This window comes from Rattus norvegicus, chromosome 1 (genome assembly GCF_036323735.1).
Source record: "Rattus norvegicus strain BN/NHsdMcwi chromosome 1, GRCr8, whole genome shotgun sequence".
NCBI lineage: Eukaryota > Metazoa > Chordata > Mammalia > Rodentia > Muridae > Rattus > Rattus norvegicus.
In genome coordinates, this window is record NC_086019.1 from 253886272 (window position 1) to 253908622 (window position 22351).

Below are 22351 nucleotides of genomic sequence, written 5' to 3' on the forward strand. Positions count from 1 at the left end.
GCCAACAACTGTCTGTAATTCCAGTTCCAGGGGATCTGATATGCTCACACAGGGTGATGCCCACAGGTTGCTCTCTGACTTCCATTCATGTGCACATAGTGTGTACAATGCACCCAGACATGCCCAAAACTAACTAATTAATGTAGAAAAATATTTGGGAGCGGCAGCAGGTAAGGGTGCTTGCTTTGCAAGTCTGATGATGACTTCAAGACGGAAGATGATCTCAGTCCTCAAAATCATCCTGGGCTCAAAACACGAATGTGCCTGCACTCGTACACACATGCCATATACACAACACAATAATAGATGTTTTTGGAAAAGATTAACTATCAGGAGTTCATCTGAATCTCACCTCACTCACTGATATATAAAGGTAGAAACCATATCATCTGGACTAGAAATAATTTCCTTTGGCTCAATAGTAGGAAGCTCGCCAAACCAACGTCTTAAAGTGTAACTCGCTCTTTTTCTGTTTCTGAGGCACGCGGTTGTTACATAACATGTTTTAGAGCTTCAACGGATGAAGTGCCAGATTATGAGCATATGGAAACACGAGTAGCTAGGCTTTCAAATTGTCTCATGCGAACAAACTCCCTTCTAAAATATTATTATAGGGCTGGAGATACAGCTCGGTGACACAGTGCTGGCTTAACTGTAAAAACCCCCGGTTTAATCAGCAGCAACGCAAGACTACTGTAAGAACTTTTTCAAAGTTACAGTGGATCGCTAGTATAGACAGTATGCAGTCATTAATCTCAGCTGCTGCAAACCCACCAGAGGGCGCTCGTTCTCCGTCGATTTAATCCCTAGCCTCTCATTAGTGACAGAAAAGTCAAGTAAAAGTCGTCTGTCAGAGTCGGGGAGTCTTTCAGTTTTAATGCACAAATGCTTCCCAAGAACTTACTTAGCAGCCGGTCGCGGGGGTACAGAGACATAAAATACAGTGGTGAGTTAGTCGTGATTCCTACGAGAGGCGCGAAGTATAGCAAAGACTAAAAGTAAACGCTAGCAACGATTAAGACGGAAGGAGTGCCTAGGACCCTGACGCTGGGGATTTTGATGGTGGCTCCTAGGGCTGGAAGCTCACAGTTCCTCATTTAGATCTGGACAGCTCCCACTCTACCTCTGGTGACGATCACCGCCCACCCAGGCGCGCTGTCAGTCATAGCTAGAGACCTCCCCTAAAGTGCCTCCATTCTTCCAATAGGCAAGCCCTCCTCACGCCTTTTCCAGAACATTCTGCAATCCTCGGTTCACTTCCGCCCCCCTGGCAACACTTCAAATTTGTCCTTCAACCAAGGGATTGCCTAGCACTATCATCAGTATCTGCCTGCCCTCGTTCTTTCCTGGCTTAAAAGCCGCGGGATTTTCCTTTTGGACGTCTAGCTCGCCGTTCTGATTCTCGCGACAGTCCCGAAACCTCGCGTGAAATTCGCTTCCTGTCTCCTCGGAGTTTGGGATTGTCTGTGTACAGCTCTCGTCCAAGTCGTCAGAACCCCTCTAGCAGGAGCAGCGTCTCTGCTGACTGAATGCTCCTTTGAGGATGGCTCGGTCAAAGTCAGAACTGCATGACGACCGTAGTATAGCCCGTCGCAGTGGAGAGCGGAACCGCCGCGGGCGCACGCGCAGTCAGAACTTATGGCGCCTCCTGGGCGGGGCCTATATAAACCCCTCCTCTCCCTTGCCTCAAAGCTGGATTTCCTCCTGCTCCTCCTCATCCTAGGATCTTGGATTGCGGTTTTCTGGTAGCTGTTTGGGGGCCGGCAGGGGCGGGGCCTCCGGGGATGCTTTGCTTCCTGCCCCAAGTCCAAAGTGCCACGGTGGCGTTGGTGGAGGTCTCCAGACTGAACAGTTTTGGCCCAGACATGCTCGAATTTGCAACCTGTAATCCGGACCCCAGAGACACCCTACGGGGAGTCACCCGCCTGCCTCGCTGCGGCCGCTAGTCAGTTCCGACCTCTAATCACCAGGCTCCTCTGCCGGTTCAAGCACCTGCCCTATAGTGGGAGGGAGGTAGCCAGATGTGGATAGCAGCTGGAAACGGTTATGTCTAGTCTGCGCCCCAGTGCCGGGAGGAAGCTGGCCCTGAGCCTGCCCTCCAGAAATGTCCATACTGTTGAAGTAAATTTTACATCGAGTAAAATGTCTTAACTCTAGATCTCCTTCCTTCTTTCTATACTGCAGCTGTTTGCCTCTCTCCGGAACTAAATCAGATGAGACAGGCCTGGGGTTCAGCCAACAGTTTGAGCTCCTCGGCCATTCCCACCCCTACTCTCTTCTCACATCCTTGCTTTCCCAGCTGGCGTCTGGTTACGACGGCTGCTCTGTACACTCATTGTGACTCTGGGCTAGGGTTGAAGTGAAAGGCCCAAGAGGGTCCTTGTGAGACTGGATAAAATTATCGGCCTCAGGGCCTGGGAAGAAGGCGGGTGTTCAACATCTAGGGGCGGGGAGAAGGGGCGGAGGAGCTTCTCTTTGAATCTTAAGTCTGTGGGCAGCCAGCGATCCCCTGGCAGAAGCAGAGGCGGCCTGCGGGTCTGGCTGGCCGTGCATGCGACTCTTTTTGTTCCCCTACCGGTCCTTTAGGATTGGAAATAACAGCTGTTAAGGGCCTAGTCCAAGGCACTAGGTGAGTCGCTGGGATGCTCCCAGCACCATCACCCCAGCTCGAAGTTTTTACTTCAGGTGTAGTTTTATCCATCTCTGGGGCAAAGGTGCATCAAAGTTGGGGGTGGTTTCTGGAGGTGGTGCTGATGTGTGTGTGTGTGTGTGTGTGTGTCCGCGCGCGCGCGTGCATGTATGTATGTATGCATGTGTGTATACGCGTATGTGTGTGTATGGGTGCATGCATACGTGCATGGGTGTTAGTGATCCTACCCCAAGAGACTCTCTGCCTCTTTACTCCCTAGTCCCCAAGACCAGCCTAATCAATTACCAACTGGCATAAACCCCAGGGAGTCCCCAGGCCTCTTTGTAGGTTGGCTCTAGGGTAGCAGAGGAAAGGTCAGTGTTAGAATCAAGTTTTTATACAGGGAGTGGTGAGGCTGGATCTCTGACCTCCTGACCTGGCTTCCCTCTCCTGGCAGGGTGCCACCTACGCGCTGATGCCCCGAGTGTTCACAGGGCTTCCAGCTAACCATGCTGCACCTTCCTTGGCGCTGCCTTTGGTACTATTGTTGCTGATGGTTAGCGCGAGGCCATCCACAGGCCCTGATTACCTGAGGAGAGGCTGGCTGCGGCTGCTAGCCGAGGGCGAGGGTTGTGCTCCCTGCCGGCCAGAAGAGTGCGCCGCGCCGCGGGGCTGCCTAGCAGGCCGGGTGCGGGATGCGTGCGGCTGCTGCTGGGAATGCGCCAACCTGGAGGGCCAGCTCTGCGATCTGGACCCCAGCGCTAACTTCTACGGGCGCTGCGGCGAGCAGCTCGAATGCAGGCTGGACGCGGGCGGTGACCTGAGCCGAGGAGAGGTTCCGGAGCCGCTGTGTGTCTGCCGCTCGCAGCGCCCGCTCTGTGGTTCCGACGGCCGTACCTACGCACAGGTCTGCCGACTGCAGGAGGTCGCCCGCGCTCGGCCGGACGCTAACCTCACTGTGGTGCATCCGGGGCCCTGCGAATCGGGTACGCAAGCCCAGGGTTCTTAGTGCCGGGACCCTGGCTTCCCAAAGACACTGCTCCCGGATCTCCAACAGCGTTGGTTTATGGTCAACAGAATGAATAGATGAGGGAGACCAAGAGCCTCAAAGGTTGCCACTAAAGCACAGGTTGAGATTTGTTGGCAGGTTTGAGCTGCCTGAGCGCTCTACCCAGACTTTCAGGGACCAGCTTTCCCAAGGATAGGCACAAAGCCAATAGCTGGGACACCCCCCTCCCGCCCCCAAGACTTCGCCCAGACTGCTGTAGCCCAGGCAGAGAGAGTCCTGTGAGACGCATCCTGTTAACCCTGGCTCCCGCCTATCCTTTTTCTCTCGAATGTAGGACTTAGTGAATGGGAGATGGCTTTTTGCCTCTTTTGCTCCTCATCCTTTGGGTTGGGATTGGGGATGTTCGAGCTTGAGGTTTTCTTTGGCCACCCTCACTTCCTCAGTTTCTGCCTATTCTATCCGGGCTAGAGTTGCAACGAAAACAAACGCAGAAGGGGGCTGGGGCAACAGTTTTCTGCCCTGAAACAAGGTGGTTTCAGGTTCCTCTGCCTCCGTACTAGTCCCACCTCCTCCTCTGAAAGAGCCCAGGTCGTGTCGCATTCTCATGGCATTGGGAATGTGGCTGCTCTTGAAGCCTTTGGGAACTGGGCCTAGTTAGAAAAGGGGGAAGGAGGGAGGGAGGTGTTGGTTACATGGCCCGCAGGAAAGGGGCCCTAGGGTAGAATGAGGACAGCAGAGCAGTCCAGGACAGACACGGTTGTTCAGCTAAGCTAAGGGCCTGTAAGCATGTTTGTGTAATTTATACTGCTGTGTGCCTGTGCATCTCCCAGCTTGCTTTTGTGCCCTTGTTGTGTGTGTGTGCGCGCGCCCGCGCGTGCACCTTCACTTGTGTGTATCCAGGCTCGAGGCACATTTTGTTTGCAGAAGCATGTTGACCTTGGCATGCTTTGTGTCCTGCCCCAGACGCGTCCAGATTAATTTGTAAATTGTGTTCCTGCTGAGCTTCCTGGTGTCAAGCCTCATATTTCCATCCCCCTGCCTCAGAGCCCCAGATCCTGTCGCAGCCTCACAATATTTGGAACGTGACTGGACAGGATGTGATCTTTGGCTGTGAGGTGTTTGCCTACCCCATGGCCTCGATTGAGTGGAGGAAAGACGGCTTGGACATCCAGCTGCCGGGGGATGACCCTCATATCTCTGTGCAGGTAGGGACAGGAGCAGGGGCATACCCCTGAAAGACCCAGGACTTCCCCATATGAGCTTGCTGACAGTAAGTACATCTGTCTCCAGTTTAGGGGTGGACCTCAGAAGTTTGAGGTAACTGGCTGGCTACAGATTCAGGCTTTGCGCCCTAGTGATGAGGGCACCTATCGCTGCCTTGCCAGGAATGCTTTGGGCCAGGCTGAGGCCTCTGCTACCCTCACAGTACTCACACCGGGTAAGGAAGCCCTGAGCTCTGGGCACCAGGAAGATGGGGTGCATTAGGACCCTTGAATGCCTGTAAGGAACAGTCTGCATGTGACACACACACACACACACACACACACACACACACACACACGCTTTCCCATACACCAAGTCTCTTCCCTGACCCTTTCCCTTTATCACATATGTTTGCAGACCAGCTGAATGCCACAGGATTCTCCCAGCTGCAATCCCAGGGTTTGATTCCTGAGGAGGAAGCAGAAGATGAAGAGTTGGAAGATTACTACTAGGTTCAGATCTCTGGCTTGTGGGTATGGGCAGGGTGGATATAGCACCCCAACCCTGCTGTGGAGAAGGCCTGGAGAAGACTGGAAGGGACGAGCAGGGTCCTTTCATGGATTATTTAATGCTTGTTGTAGCCTCAGTGCCCCTTTCCTCAAAACTCATCTTCCAGAAGCTTCTGTGGTAGAGATGAGCGCAGTGGAACTGATTTGGTCCAGTATAGGGAGAGAGGTGGGGGTAGCTCCATGTCTTACACCTTCTAGGGGACAACTAGACACAGTGAGCACCAATAAAGAATTAGAAACGAACCGAGCCGTACTGCTTCAGACAATTCTTACCAATGTGCACATAGAGACCAGACAATCCTGAGTGTCTCTAACAGACTCTGGCTTCTAGTGATTGCAGGCCCTAAACGAAGGCCTGCTGTGTGAGAGAAGGCTTGACTCGGGCCTATACTGCCCTCTCCTGTCCTCTAGTGAGGGAGCCTAGAGCAAATCTGACTGGAGAAAGGAAGGAAGTTATTCCAACCCCCACCCTGGCAGAGTGGGGAACCAGGCCTGTGTGGTTGGGACCCCAAAATAAATGCTCAAACTGAGTGGTGGGTGCGCCTGTGTTAGCCACACCCTTCCTCTTCTCCCTCTCTTTTTCCATTTTCCAGCTGAACGTAAAGTAACCCTGTTTTAACTGTCCCAGTTGTGAGCCGTCTCTTCTGACTTGATTCTTCACCAACACACTCTTTGGCCTAGATCTCTCCCTACACTCACACTCTCTGTATCTCGCCCGGGGACACTGAGGAGTTTATGAAATTGTTAAAGGGTAGGGTTAAGTTAGTCACCAGGCCAAGATGCTGTGTGTGGAAAGCGACAACCTCCTACGCGCCGGGACTGCGCCCTGAGCTGGCGCCACCGCGGGGAGGGACGGCTCTTGGCTCAGCGTCTGTGTTTGCCGCGGGAGACCCAACACAGGCTGCTGGGCCCCTTGGAAGGGGCGTGGCCGCGAACCCCAAGCTCCAGGCCTGGCCACCCCTTCTGCCTGTATGAACTACATCTCCAACTGCCTCTGCCTGGCGGTGGCCACTTCTCCAATAGGATTCTGACAGTGATCCCCGGTAGCCGCGCTGTAGCCGAGTATTGGCAGCTAATTGCAAGGCGCGAGCAGAAAGCAGGGCAGTGGGAGAGCCTGGGCCAAGTAGGGGTGGGGAGCGTCCTGCTGCACGATTTCAAGATCCTCTCCACCCTGTGAGAGGGGACCTGGCTCTGGGTCCCTGTGTCCATCATAGCATGTTCTCTGCTCTGCGGGGCTCCAAGATGTCCTGTGCCCTGCCTGTCCCTTTGCACCTACCTGCAGAGCACAGGCTGGCTCTCGCCCAAACCCGAATCTGTCGCGTCTGGAGACTCTGTAGGGAGTAACCTCCTCGACCCCTCAGTTTCCCCCTCTGCAGCCATGACGGTTTGGGCCCCCGCAGCCTGGAGTGGAAGGACGCTCTGCCGCCCACTGCCTGCACCCTCCCCGCACCCCGCCTCTGCTGCAGCGGACGGGGTTTAATAATGTCGCCGGAAAGTGACACGCGATTTATTATTAAAGTAATGCGGGCGCGGGGACGGGAAAGGTTTAATAAACGCGCTGAGATGCCTAGGATTATTCACCGCAAATAAATGAGAGCGCGGGCGGTGTTTTAATAAATAATTTCCCGCCGCTCCCGAGGGAGGAGAGGGGGAGGAGGAAGGCGGGGAAACTGTGCGGCGGGCACTCTCGGCTCCTCACCCCCACGGGTTTTAAAGCCTTTTTCACTAAACGGCTCATAGCCGAGGTGTGTGGTTTCTGGAGAGCCGAACCAGAGAGGCCCAGGCCTGGCGGTGGGACATTTCTCTGTGCACCGCCACTCCACCCCCAGCGCCCACCTCTGGGACTTTAATTCGTTTGCATAAGATGTAGCAAATGGGTTCCTTTTTGCTCCCACTCGGAGGCTGCGAGTCAGGAAGAGAGGACCAACTGGATTTATACGAATCAACCCCCTCCCAAACTTGTAGTCCCTGTCTCTGACCTTCGACCTTCTGGAAGGGCTGCTCTCTTGCTTTTGGCTGACCTGACTCTGTTTCTCCTCCATTCAGAGCAGAATGTGTGGAGAAAAACCAAAGGGGACTGTGTGCACAGGTGTGTATGACGCGGTATGCTATAAAGGCACCCATCACTCCATCACTCTCTTTGGAGTGATAGTAACACGAACTCTGCTGCTTCTGACCACTTCTGCTTAAGGTTTTAGGATGTTCTCATCCACGCTGGTCGGAATCGAGGGTGTGGGGCTAAGCCAAGCCACATCCGCCCCATAGGGGTCATCAGAGGACTGAACAGAACCGAAGACCCCATGGGGAGTCCACCCATCCAATAGAAGCCTGGAGGATTAAGAGGAGAGGGAGAACTTGATTTTGAAGAGGCCAAAATTGCAGACTTTGGGGACCAAGGATGCACTCGCCATACCAGGGATGCTGATGGGGGCTGAGTCTGTGCAACCACTAAGAATGGTGCCTTTAGTGGGGGGGAAAGGCGACCCCTCTGGCAATTCTTAGGAGTACAGGCTCTGGGGAAAGGCTGCCATCTGGCGGATACTTCTGGTAGTAGCAGCCGGGCCTGGGCTAGGGGGCCAAGATTCCCTCAAGGGAAACTGGAGAGATGGCTCAGCGGTAAGAACACTCTTTATTCTTCCAGAGGACCAGGGTTAAATTCCCAGCACTGATATGTCTTTTACAACTGTCTGTAACCCCAGAGGATCTGACACTCTCACATAGACACATGCAGGCAAAACACCAGAATTTATAAATAAATTCTATATAAGAGACTTTTAAAAAGAGATTATTTTATTAGGGGTGTGGTGCAGCATGCCTTTAATCCCAGCATAGGTCCTGGCCCAGGCCTGGTTCCCACAGAGGTCAGAAATGGGGCATCAGATTCCCTGAGTTGCAGTTACAGATGATTGTGAGCCACTGTTGATTGTGGGTACTGACTGAATCAAACCCAGTTTCCTCTGGAAGAGCAGTCAGTGCTTCTAACTGCTGAGCCATCTCCCCAGCACACACCCCTCATTCTTTCTTAAAGCAAATACCCTTTTAAGAAAGGGTCACGGGAAGGAAACGGGTTGGCCGGACCTTAAGGGGTCTCTTAGAGACCGACAGGGGTCTCGTCTGAATGGTATTGAACTCTGGGAGTCAGTTGTAGATCAGGAAGGGAACACTTAGGATGTGGTGGTTGAATCAAGAAGGGCCCGAGGAAAGAAATGAAGCCGGGTTCATGAATAGAATTAAATTAGGGGACCAGACAGACAGGGATTAAGTTAGGGGTCCAGACAGATGTTCAATACGTGAGTATTGAGCAGAGCCCAGAAACCAGCTCAGACAAGTCACTCTCCCCTCTTCTCTCGACAGGGGGACCCTAACCCTCTCTAGGCTTTTCTGTGTTTAAGCTGGGTTCCAGATGTGCTGTGGGAGAAGAGGAGAGCTTTAAAAGCTTCAGGGCTTGGCCTAGCTTGAGGTGACTCATTGGTGGGTAAGGTGGGGCAGGTTCACAACACCAATGTTCCATGAAACATTGTTCCCAAATCCCAGGTCATTTTCTACCATGCTGTCATTAAAGTTTTGGTTTAAACTCAGTACAGAGGACTCAAACGAGGGTGGGGCATGGCTCTGGAGGAGAACATAATCCCCATAAGCATACTCCTAGGGCTGGAAAGACGCTTCCTGGTTACTTCTTCCCTCTTCCCTTGTTTGCTATACGGATGCTGTTAAGGCCCACTTAGCAGACTACTACTACCTGGGCCTGTCTGTGGAAACAGACATGTCCCCTTTCTTCTCGCCTGTTTTTGCTGAGTTTCTTTTCCTCACTGGTTCCCTTTTCTGAAGTCCTCCCCTCTTCCTAGGGTTGAGGTCTTTGGGGGAGCAGGGAGAGAGGATGGGGAGAAGGACAAGGTCTCACTATGTAGCCTTGGTTATTCTGGAACTCACTATGTAGACCAGACTGGCCTTGACTCATCAAGATCTGCCCACTTCTGTCTGCAATATGCTGGGATTACAGGCAATTAAAATTGAGATTTTAGCCAGGCTTTTCCCTCAAAGGTGAGGGGAGGTTACAGAGGCAGGACGAATTTATTTTTGACATTTTCTCTGCCATCTAGGTCTCCCTGGACAGAGTAGATAGATGTAAAACACAAGCTCTAGAGAGAGGATAGACTTTGAGGAACTTAAAAAGCACCCAGAGTTCCCTAGGAGGAAAAGAAAGAACCCCTAAGAGAAGCAGGGAGGGACTGAGGGGCTGGATGGATCTTCTGGGGTTGATGGCTGAGGATTCTAGGGCCAATGGCTTCCTGTCTCTCATCCACTCCTGGTCCTAGGTAAGTGAACCAGGGCAGAAGTTCCCTTCCATCTCCTTTGGCTGAATTGGTATCCAAGTAATCCAGGCTCTAACATAGGTTTCTCTAGATCTCCTGCCCCTCCTCACTGTGCACTAGCATCAGAGGGCTGGCTTCTGGGGGCAGTAGCAAGATCTCCAAGGGCATCAGCTCTGAGGAGTAAAGTTAGGTCCTAAGAGCAGAACTGAGGGCTCTACAAAAGAGCTCCACAAGTGGACATGGGATTCATATAATGGGTCCAAGACTCAGCTCAGTTCTGCTCCTTTTTAGTTCATACCTTGGGACAGCTTTTTTTTTTTCTTAAAACCTTGAGGGTATCAGATTCCATGGAGCTGGAGTTACAGGCAGTTGTGAGCCTTCTCATGGGTGCCAGGAGCTGAAGTCAGGTGCTCTGGAAGAGCAACAAGTACTCTCCAGGGCTGAGCCAATCTCCCCAGCCTCCAGGACTGGTTTCTGCACCTTCCTTTTTCTGTGCCATCTTCTGCAAGATAATAATAACAGTTCACAGGCACCAGAGCTCTCTATAAATGGTCTGTCTAGAGCAAATAAGTGCTCAGCTAGTGGTCACAATCTTACCAAGATTATTTCGGCCATGATTGGCCGAAAAGGAGCAGGGTACCCAGTGCAGGATCTCCTTTGAAGTACAATGCAACATGCCTGCCTGGAAGAGTCCTTAAAACTGAGCCTTCAGAAGAAGAGGACTGAGGCAGGATGGAGGTGCTCAGGGACCTGACTTCTGGAGAGCTTAGCTGTGTCACCCCTACCCCAGTCATCTACAGGGAGCCCCTGTCAGAACTCAGGGCTCTAGCTCTGGCTTGTGGGGAGGGGCATCCCCCCAAACTCACATCCATCCATCTCTTTTATCTGGGCTGCTGAGTGGCCTGAGTTCCAATGAGGCCTCTGATGGGGAACAGATACAGCCAGGGCGGAAGTTGCCAGATCTACACTGTGCTGGGGCCGAGGACAGGGCCAGGGGTCAGTGAAGACAGATAAAGCTCAGAGCAGCTGGGGGCTCAGGGGACCCTTGAGGAGGCCTAGCAGGGACCGTGGGCTGGTTTCATCCTGGGAGGAGGCAGGGCTGGAAACCTCTGATGATGGCCATCAAGGGCCTCAGATAGCCAGACAAGGCCTTTGATGACTCTGGGAGGAGGGGAGGGATAAAGTCCCCTCCTGAAGAAAGGGTTCAGGAAAGCCAGGGTGCCCATGAGGAATGAGGGTGGCTCCTGCAGAAGTTAAAACAAGCTGGGGCAGCTTCCAGGGGCAGGCCTGGAATTAAGGGTTCTGGGGCTGCCTTACCTTGAAGGCAGAGATGGGGAAAGGATTGCTAAGTGAATCTGTGATTTTTTAGTTCCTGTTTTAATTAACTTTGAAGGGCTTGGGAACCCCCTGAACACCAGGGAGGGGAGTGGAGAGGATGTTCATTTTCCTCTTCTCCTTTCTAAAGACATTTTTATTAAATCACTTTGTTTTCATTCTGGCTTGAACATGGGGCGTTTAAATGGAAAAGTAATTATTTCACCTCGTTTGCTTACGGAGGGAGAAGACCAGGGAAGGAGAGGGCCACCGGCAAGAGGCCACAGCCTTAGATTAGTACTGCACACATGTGTGTATGTCTGCAGCACACCACGTTCATACACCAACACCCACATACCCTCTTGTAGTGACACACTTGGCATGCTCCCCACCCCCAATAAAGGTTCCTCGATGCTTGCAAACCCTCCTCCACATTCTTCCGATGACATACCTTCACGGTTGTACCAGTTTTCTGACCCACACTGACACAGTGTGTATTCTCTCTCTCTCTCTCTCTCTCTCTCTCTCTCTCTCTCTCTCTCTCTCTCTCTCTCCCTCCCTCCCCCCTCCCTCCCTCCCTTCCCTCTCCCTCTCTCCTTGTACTATCAAGCTTATAGAGTTACATCACCATAAGAACACCTGGGTTCAGCCACATAGCCACACAACCACACACTCTTTCTGAAACACACATCCTGATCAGGACCCTTGGGGACAGACTCGTAGGACAGGAGAAAGCAGAAGTGTATCCTTAGACTCCCAAACTACGCAGGGTTCTCCAGATATCCAGGCTCAGACTCTGCTGCAAGCTCCTCTCAATGGCTTTGTGGCCTTGATTCTAGAGTCTTTAGCAGAGCCCTTCCTATACATTAACATCCAACCTGATGACTGAGGCAGGCAAGAGGAGGCCCTACAGGCTTCCGGGCCTCAGATGGCTCTTGCCAGGTTTCAACCCTAGCTTCCCTCATGCTCATCAGCTATGCACCACACCGGCACCAGAGGGGTTAAAACTTCGGTAGTCCCCCCCCCCCCCACCTCAACCAGGCTGGTACACACGGAAGGCCGGGTTCGCAGGAGCCGTACCTGTACTTTGTCTTCATCTGTCACCCCTTCTGACAGTCAGATACATCTTGTGGGGGGCGTGGGGGGCGGGGGAGCAATAATTAACCTCTCCCGCCTCAGCCCCCAAATGCTGCTGCTTGTGTGCGGGTTGTAGCTGGGTCTGCAGGCTGTGGTGGAGGGAGGGAGAGGAGGAGATGGAGGGGCGAGGGAGGACTCGGAAGCGGAGAGCAGCCAGCACACTGGAAAGGCCCTGACTCCTTTATTGCAGGGGCGTGGAGGGGGGGGGACATATTGCGGGGCCAACCACTACTCTCCTCTCCCTTACTCGTCTCTGAGAATCAATGGCAGATGGGAGAAGACAAGAAGGATGGGGAAAGTGTGTGACCAGACTCCTCCACTCTTCCTCCCAGAGGCCTCTGCTGAAGAGGGCAGATGGGGGTCAGTGGGTGCCAAGGGAGAGCATTCAGGTATTATCGGGGCATGCAGCGCCTCTGGAAAGAGACTTGCATTGGCCTTGTGTAGAGGAGGTTGGGGACACCGTGCTGGTGTTGATGACAAGTGACTAGAGCTTGTGTTAAGGACCAGTGTCTCTTCCAAGCAGGAAAGGGGGAAGTGCGGATCAAAGAGCTTTCAGACTTAGGTAGTACACAAAGGGCGCTGTCAAAGCAAACCAAGCCTCTGGGAGGTGGCTAGAATGGCAGAGGAAGAGGACAGGTTTGTCACGGGCCAGGTCTTGGAAGAGACACATGGGGCCAGAAGTGCAGAGTTACCCTCAGCCTTCCTGAGCTGGCCTCCAGAGAGGGAGTCCAAGAGTCTTCTCTGCAGGGGAGAATGGCAAACAGAGGTGCTCTTGCCGCTGGGGTTGGAAGAGAGGTATCCCCTGCCCTGTGCAGCCCAAAGGCCACAGCATCTGGCATTTTCTACTCTTTGAGAACTTGTTAGTCAAATTTGTCTTTTTGATATTTAAGAAGGGAGAGATGGCTCAGCAGTTAAGAGCACTGGCTGCTCTTCCAGAGGTCCTGAGTTCAACTCCCAGCAACCACATGGTGGCTCACAACCATCTGTAATGGGTCCCGATGCCCCTTCTGGTGTGTCTGAAGACAGTTACAGTGTACTCATATATTTGAGAAAGGAACCCAGCAGCTTTGTAGTTACAATCTCAGCCATGAGTTGGGTTCTTTGGGTTCTAATTCTGGTTTGGCCACTAACTGACTCTGTTACAGGAATAGGTCCCTTAACCTCTCTGGACCTCAGAGGAGGTGGGGGTGCTGATAAGATACAATCTTTAGATACTGCACACAAACATGTTCTGAAATCAAACCAAGACACAAACCAACTCGAGCTCACTGGTACTCTCCGCCCCTCATCTACACTCCTTATACATCGTCTGTAAAATTTACTGGGCACCCCAACAAGAGAGAGCTGGCCCTATGCCTTCTCTTTAAAATAGAAGAAAATAGCCTGGGAGCTGGGGAGTGGTGCAGAGTAACAGAAGTTAGCACTGGAGGGCTGGAGAGATGGCTCAGCGGTTAAGAGCACTGACTGCTCTTCCAGAGGTCCTGAGTTCAATTCCCAGCAACCACATGGTGGCTCACAACCCTCTGTAATGGGATCTGATGCCCTCTTACGGTGTGTCTGAAGATAGCTATAGTGTACCCATATACATTAAATAAATAATAAATAATTAAAAAAAAGAAGTTAGCACTGGGAAGGGCTTGCCATGGGGAGTGAGGGAGAGAGGGGAGGATAGTGGAAAAAGTGAAGAGACTCAGTCTTGGAGAGGCAGCCTTGAGAGAGAAGGCATAAGGAATTGCAGAGAGGCTGCAGAGGACTGGCTGAGAGCTGGCAGACCTGTCAGGAACTCACCTCGGTTAAGGAGCCCCATGCTCTCTGGTGTCTACCTGGTTCCATCTCCTGAGGAAAGGATGGAACTTCTGGGAGTCAAGAGGCTTGCTGCCTGGCACCCCACATCCAGCACCCCACATCCAGCACCCCACATCCCACACACAGGCTTTCTCTGAAGATGCAGCTCATTACGGGCTGGGCTAGTATTTTCTTCACCTGGAGGAACAATGGGACTCTTGACAGCAACAGGGAGAGGTGTGGAGAGACATTAAGACTGCCTGGGGCGGGGCTTCCTAGCTGCGGCTGGGTCACCAGTGCAGCGTGATGGCTAGGACTGGGCTAGTCTTCTGGGCTATGACAATAAAAGGCGGGGTTTCTCCTGGCAGCTGGAGTCAAATCCAGGACACAGTGGGACCCTATGGATAAAGCTGGGCTCTTGTGGAGAACCAGAGCCCAGGAAGGGAAGGCAATGATGGGGCCCCATTCATTTGTGGAGTAGACTTTGCATAGCTCCTGCCTAAAGGGTCTGAAGTCCGCTCTCTTCTGGCCACACTGGCCTTTTGGTCTACCTACTTCTCCTAGCCTCCCCCTCTAGGAGAGTGAATCTCAGGTTTGAGCTCCATCTTTGCTTTTTCCTCCAACCATTATTTAACAAGATGATCTCTTAGTCTGTCTTTTAAAAAAATTACTTTTTGATTGCCCTTAACTTTTTTAATTGTTATTTTATTTTATTTTATTTTATTTTATTTTATTTTATTTTATTTTATTTTGAGACAGGGTTTCTCTGTGTAATCCTGGCTGTCCTGGAACTCAGTTCACAGACCAAACTTTACCATATTGTCTTTTACTTTAAAAAATGTACTCTGTGAGCATACGCCTACAACGGTTCAAAACTGCATGTAGAAACAGGACCTTTGTGCCTGCGGGCATGGTCCTGTTTTTTCTTTTTTATGGATCGTTAGATTGTTTCCAAGTGGTACAAATAATGCTACTCTGGCATCCTTAGTATGTTATTTAGCACAAGGATGAGTATTTCTGTGCTTCTGTGTTCTAGAAATGGCGTTAGTGAGCCAAGAGATTGGCCACGAGACTAGGTATATGGCTCAGCATTTGGCCCCAAAAACACAACAAAACAAAACAGAGGAAACAAAAAAGGTATTTTGCAAAGCCTGACTTAACTCGTGAGTTCGTTTCCTTGTTCTGATTCTGTCCCCTCCTGAGGACTGAGTCAAGGGTCCTGCTCTTGCTAACCAGACGGCAGCACTGAGCTAAACCCACACCTCCTCTCTCAAATTTTGTTTGTTTTACTTTTCAAGACAAGGTTTCTCTGTGTAGCTCTGGCTGTCCTAGAGCTTGCTCTGTAGACCAAGCTGGCCTGAATTTCAGAGAGGTATTTGCCTGCCTCTGCCTCCCGAGTGCTGGGATTAAAGGCGTGTGCCACCATGCCTGGCTCTCTCTCAAGTTTTAAGTACATTCTTTCTCTCTGAATGTCTTTCATTTATCTTTTGACAACTTCAAGCCTGTGCACAGTGTATCTGAAACACAGATGTTAAAGCAAGCACCCGTGGATGCCCGGAGGAGGGCAGCCTGACAGCGATTTGTTGGGGAATGGCGCTGAGCATTCATTTTAGCAAGTTCACCACCTCCTTCCCTCGCTTTGCCTCCCTGCTTTGGCTCCCAGCATTTGGTGCAAATGCTGTTAACAACACCAGAGTACGCTGTTACCATACTTGTTGCTGTCTTTAGAAAGAAAAGATTCATTTGTTCATTGTATCTTGTTTGTGTGTATTTGTGCCTGAGTGTGTGTGTGTGTGTGTGTGTGTGTGTGTGTGTGCATTGCATGGATGTGGTTCTCTTGAAGGCCAGAAGAGGGCAGGTCCCTTGGGACTGGAATTACAGGTGGCTGTGAGCCTTCTAATTGGGTGCTGGGATCCAAAACCCAGGTCTTCTACAAGAGCAGTAAGCACTCTTAACCTCTGAGCCATCTCTTCAAATCCTCCCCCTTTAAAGCATTTACGTAAGCTGGGAAGTCATGGCACGTGCCTTTGATCCCAGCACTCCAAGAGGCAGAGGCAGGCAGATCTACAGAGAGTTCCAGGTCAGAGCTACACAAAGAAACCCTGTCTTAAAAACAAACAAACAAACAAACAAACAAACAAACAAACAAACAAAAAACAAAGCCCCAACCCCCTGTATATTTAATTCTATCTGTCTGTCTATCCGTCCATCTGTCCAACCATCCATCCATCTCCTGCATGTTCATAGTCATGCACTTGCCATGGTATGCATGTGGAGGTCAGAGGACAGTTTGCAGGATTGGATTCTCTCCTTCTGCCATGAAACATCAAATCATCAGCCTTGTGGATAAACACCTTTAACCACTGAGAGGTGGCTTGGTGTCTCTCTGAATCCACCTTAGAGAGAGGCCTGGTAGGGCAGTGTGCCTTCCAGCCATGCTTTCTCTCCTGCTTGTCTGTTTTGCCCCCTGATTCCAACACAATCTTAGCTAGCCTCAGTCTCCTTTGACCCTGTTCCAGGGCAGGAGTCTCCAACCATGTCCTTTTGTGGCAGGGGGTTCCCAGCTGGATCCGGTTTGACTGTTGACTGTCCCCTGCACTGCACACGGATTCTGAGCAGTGTTAGAAGCCATCAAATCCAGGAACACCCAATCTGTGATCAAGGGAGGGGAGGTAAAGTAGAACCACTTGACGTTGTAAGGACTGGCCCTCAAGTCACTCCCAGCCACACCCAGGGAGCCCACTGCAGGGGCTATTCAGGGAGGGCCTGGCACGAGGTTCCTATCTTCCCTCAAGTTGCCCCCACCTGCCTGAGTCATTAGGACAAGACTCTGGAGTTCTTTATCCAGCCCAAGGGCACCTGAAGCCTCTCCACTCCTTTCCTGGCATTTCTTCTCTCACTTGGAGGTTGCCAAATGGGTAGATAGTGAGTTTGGATGGGTCTTGGTGGCCAAACTCCAAACAGAGGGGGAGGCATCCTGGCCTCTCGCCAGCATTCTGTCCATGGTAATTTGGCAGCAAAGCAGCAGCTGCATATATCTGCACATCTGTTTATGCCTCTGGCTTGTTATTTATTCTCTGCCTTTCGCAGGCAGCAGAGCCAGAACACACCTCAACTCTTCCCAAGTTAGATTAACTGGGAGAGAAAGCTAGGACACTCACTCACAGCAATCGCTGAGCCTCATGAAGGGTCGGCCTCCTCCAGCAGCTGCTGCCACTTTTCAAAGAAACGCAGAGGAGAGGGGAGGAGGGGAGGCGGAAAGAAGGGGAAGAGTGTGCGGAGAAGGGAGAGGAAGAGAGGGCTGTGAGTTAGAGCCTTGGACCTGCTGGGAATGGTCAGGTAGCCTGGCCCTAGGCCCCACTGAATGCAGCGCTGTCTAGCCTTTTGAAAAACAGCCACCCTAACCTTCTTTCCTGCTCAACATTTGAAACCTTGATTTCGATGTGTGTGTGTTCTTGCGAGGTTTCCAGGATTCAGTCATGGGAATGACGTTTTTAACAGACACTTCTGGGGGAGCCTGGTTAACTGAGCTTGAGGGGTTTCTGGGGTGAAGAATTAAGGCACTAGGTCCTGTCCCTGCGATTAGGGACAAGAAGTGAGTAGAGGGATGGCAGGAGGAAGAGGAAAAGGAATAACGGGAGGAGAAGACATAGCTAGCAAACTGGAAAATGTATTTTCCGGAGAAGGAAGAGGACTGAGTTGGAGAACCTTGAACTGCGAGTGACGCTGTCCTTGGTCCTGACAAAGGCCTCTGCGTGAACCGGAACACCAGCCTATATGGACACCCCCAAACTTCTTTTGAAGGCGACTGAAGAACAAAGGGTTGAAGCTTTGGGTACTCATGGGTACTCAATCCCAAACTGGGCTCCTCCCCTACACCACCTCCCTTTTCTCAAAGCAACTCCCTGTCCAATCAATGTTCCCCGAAGAAAGCAGACTGGTGTGGACTCAAGAATAACCTGGACAGAGCTCCTGGAGAAAGATAAGGATTCCTCAGGTACCAGAAGACTTTGGCCTGAGGAGTCTCAGGAGATACATGGACTGGAATGAGGGGGGTGGAGCTCTATGGTGGGAAGTGCTGGCCCAGTCCAACTAAAAGCAATGTGGTGCACATGCTTTAATCACAGCACTGGATGTCACGGGGCTGAGCTGGTGGTAGGCAAAAGCAGGCAGTCTCTCTTGAGTTCCAGGCCAAGTGGTCTGCAAAGTGAACTCCAGGTTGGCCAAGTCTATTTAGTGAAACCCTGTCTCAAAAAACAAACCACAAACAAACAAAACAAAACAAACAAACATTTTTTTCTTTGAGTTGTACTCCCATTCTTTTGTATAAGTCAAACACCAGCGTTTGGGTTCAGTGGTAGAGCACTTACCTAGTCATCACAAGACACTGGGTTCAGCCCCCAGCACTGGTGGTGGGGCGGGGATGTTAAACCAAAAACCAAAAGCAGGTCTGGCAAGATGGCTCAGTGGGTAAAAGAACATACTGTTCTTCCAGAGGACCTGAGTTCAGTACCCAGTACCCAAGTCAGGTGGCTCACGACCACTTGGAACTCTACTTCCAGGGATCTCAGGCCCTCTTTTGGACTTCACTGGTACCCACACACAAGCGTACATAGTCACATATGTATACAAATAAGCAAGAACACACACACACACACACACACAGAGGCACACAGGTGGTAGTTCGAATATGCTTGGCACACAGAAAGTGATGCTATTAGGAGGTGTGTTTCTGTTGGAGGAAGTGTGTCACTGTGGGTATGGGCTTAGCCAGTTTTCTCTTGTCTTTGGAACAAGATGTAGAGCTCTTAGCTCCTCCAGGACCATGCCTGCCTGGATGCTGTCATGCTTCCTGCCTTGATGATACTGGACTGAACCTCTGAACCTGTAAGCCAGCCCCAGTTAAATATTGTCCTTTATAAGAGTTGCCTTTGGTCGTGGTATATTTTCACAGTCATGGAAACCCTATCTAAGACAATATACATAAGTAAAAATAAAATAAACATTTAAAATAAAGATAAATAAACAGCAGCAACAAAAGAAAATCAACAGTAACATTACTTTGCGTCCTTTAAAAATTTGTATGTGCACATACACAAGACTGAACAACAACACCAGTTGACATTTTAATGTGTGTGTGTGTGTGTGTGTGTGTGTGTGTGTGTGTGTGTGTGTGTAATCTTACAAGGCCCTGCTCCTAGACTTGGAGCTATAGAGAAGGAAATCTACCTTCCTCAAGGATGAGCCCCCACCCGTAGGTTATCAAACCCTAAATGGTCAGCTAGAAACACGTATACCTATGTGAAATACTAGCTGGAGTAAGTGGGTGGTATTTCTATGCACACACGGATCCATATGTACCCATGGGTAACAATTAAGGAAGAGGATGTCATGAATTTTAGTGAGCATCAGGACACTGAAAGAGTTGCAGGGGACAGAGGTGGAAATGATACAAATACACTGCTCATGTGTGGAATTCTAAAAAAAAAAATCCATATGAGGAACTGTAATCCACTAATGATAACAACTAAGCCAGCTAAACAAATTCACTATGTAATAGTTTTACAGAAACATATAAAGATGACAAAAAAGAAGTAAGAATTAGATGTAATGAGCTATTCCCAGGCAGGCCTCGGGCAGATGGGGGTTTAATCAGTGAGCATCTAAGCACACGGGCATTCCAGCTAATTCAATTCCTACCCATTCATTAGGGGAAATATTCATCATCCAGAGATTACGGCAGGGCCAAAACTCTGAATGGATTCTAAAGAGCTGTCAACGGACTGGTAGCTACAGCAGTCAGGCAGGGGCTCCAACTGACATGGCCATGCCCAAGCCTTTGCTCCTACCAGGTCCTTTGGGGACTTCTGGTTTGCACACCTCAGGGTCATAGACTGGGGAGAAAGAGGTAACATCAAGTCCCTGTTTATTTGTTTATTTGGGTACGTCTGAACCAAAAGCTGGGCATTCGTAGGGCTAGACTTTGGCCTCAATGTCCATAGCACTTCCTGACAGTCCTGTCTTTGGGCTTTAATCCTAGCTGTGATCCTGAGAGCCAATGAACCATGCATGCTTTAAAGGGAAAAGCCAGTGCCTTGGAGGCGCATCATAGATTTCAGGCACTCTCTGCTTCCTGTCTATAGACAGGAAGCAGGAAGCAGCAAGAGAACGGGAGGTTGCTGGACTGTTTGGGACGGCAAAATCCAGAGTGGAGATGAGACTGACCTGAACCACAGGGTCACTTAGTTCCCTGCTGCCTGAATGTTATTTGTCTCATGGCTATGGTAGAACTTAGGAGGCTGGAAAGATGGCTCAGTTAGGAGTGTGTACTGCTCTTGCCGAGGACCTGACCTCAGTTCCTAGTGCCCACGTCGGGCAGCTCACAACTGCCTGTAACTTCAGTCTCCGGGAATCCTACGCCCTCTTCTGGACTCTGAGGGTACTTCTCATGTGCACACACCCACTCTCATATACTCATAATTAAAAATAACTTTGAAAAAAGGAAGCTAATTTAAAGGAAAGGTCGGGTTGGCAGGGATTTCAGGAGGCTAGTCCTGCCTGTTGTATTTGCACAGTAAAGCACAAGAGGGATGAATGCCAGTGGATAGCTAGTGTACTCCTTCTTACTCACTTGGAGACCAGTCCGTGAATTGGCACCTCCACATGCGGGCTAAGTCTTCCCACCTCAGTTAACCCAATCTAGATAATCCCACACAAATGTTCTCAGAAGCTGACCTAATCTGCATAATCTCTCAAAACACGCCCAGAGGCTTATCTCCTGGATGATTCTAGATCCTGTCAAGTTGACATCGTTAAACATCACACTGGTATAGGCTACCTTGGACTTGCCACCGAATAGTCAGGAGTAATATGACTGGTGGACCGGTTTCCAACCTCATTTCTCCACTCCCTGGCTCTGGAACCTGCTTAGTGATGGAATCTGTTTTAGATCTGATTCCGGTTTCCTGGTTTCTAAATAGGAATGTTAACAGTCAGTCTGAGAACAAGAACAGATATGTATTACAAGGGATAACACGATCATGGAAGTTACATGATTGTTGCCCTGCCTCCTTCCTTTGGAGGCGGGCCTCACAGGATGGAACCCAGACATGAAATACCAACCAATGAACCAACAAGACATACTTCATACTGTAAGGGGCAGGGATGTGGCCCTGTGGTAGAACGTTTGCCAATATGTGCAAGGTCTTGAGTTCAATCTCCAGCACCGCCAAAAACAGCAATTAAAATATTAACAAAATCTTCTCAAAGAGTTGACTTACTCAATGGTTAGCTAAGTCAGTCTGACAGGCACACGGTAGAGAATGAAAAAGAAACGATCAGGGACAAGATAGAACCTCCTGGGCACTGACAAAGGTACTACTGTTCACAAACAGCCGGGCTGGGAATTTAACACGGAGAGCCCTGGTAGACGTTCCTCTTCTTTGGAATTTGCTTGATGAGGAAGAGCCCAGACCCTTCAAGGGCTCGTCTGAATGGGCCAGACTCATGGAAAACAATCTCCCCAGTTTAAAGTCAACTGATTAAGGACTTAGATTACATTTTCTAAATCCCTTTACAGAGGACATAGATTAGTGTAGGCTGAATAGCCAGGAACTGTCCGTAAGCTACAGAATGTCTCTGCAACTCCTGCGTTTATCTCGAGGCTTTGTCTAATCTGCTTGACAACGAAACAAAACAACAAACCGCCAGGGGAAATTTTGTGTGACCATTAGCAGACTAGACTGTCTTTGAGGAAGTTCCTGATACACAAGAATCGTTCAGTGGAGGTCGTGCAAACCTTTCTGTCAGGAATTCTACTCCCACAGGAAGCTGAGAAACCTCTTAGAGAGGAGAGGCTACAGAAGGGTTGGTCTTTGTTTATCTTTGATCAGAAATCAGGGCATCTTGATGGGACTCCTAGAGTTGGTGGACTTGGAGAGATCTTGAGATTAACCAGCACTCTGAGGACCCCTTGCTCTGGCATTGGGGCCACCAGAGCAGAGCTATAGTAGCAGGTCTGAGAGAGGTCTCAGTGACCAGTAGGGCTTCAGTAGGCAATTACCCAGCAGAAGCTGGGAACTGACAGGGTAATTATTAGCTTCTAATTGCAGGGCAAATTCAGGCCGGGATCCTCCTCTCCAAAGCAGAGGGCATTACCATTTGCATAGCAATTAATTACTTTGGGAGCTACAGAATTTAATTACCCACTAGTCCGCAGGAGCCAATAATTAAATTACTCTCGGAAACAGGGTATTTATTTCCCAGTTAGCTGAGCAGGTAGCGGCTACCTTGGGGAGTGTGCCTGGGTGAGGACCTCTGGCCCGATGGCAGGGCCTTGGCTTGAGGAGCATAGAACAGCAACCTCGGTGCCCAGCAGATGGAGACCCAAGCA

The 22351-nt window shown here is 50.5% G+C and overlaps 1 protein-coding gene across 2 annotated transcripts; it reads left to right on the plus strand.

Annotated features, from left to right (window-relative positions):
* The first annotated feature begins 2367 nt into the window (after positions 1-2367).
* On the plus strand, positions 2368-5940 carry Kazald1 (Kazal-type serine peptidase inhibitor domain 1). 2 transcript variants are annotated; one of them, NM_001033064.1, is made up of 5 exons: positions 2527-2629; positions 3087-3615; positions 4683-4843; positions 4929-5076; positions 5259-5940. In NM_001033064.1, exons 2-5 carry the CDS (start codon positions 3105-3107, stop codon positions 5351-5353), a joined length of 915 nt encoding a protein of 304 aa, NP_001028236.1. In that variant the 5' UTR covers positions 2527-2629; positions 3087-3104; the 3' UTR covers positions 5354-5940. The 2 variants fall into 2 exon arrangements, with proteins under 2 accessions (XP_038964996.1, NP_001028236.1); XM_039109068.2 differs by lacking the exon at positions 4929-5076 and having other exon boundaries at positions 2368-2629; positions 5259-5653.
* Positions 5941-22351: the final 16411 nt, after the last annotated feature.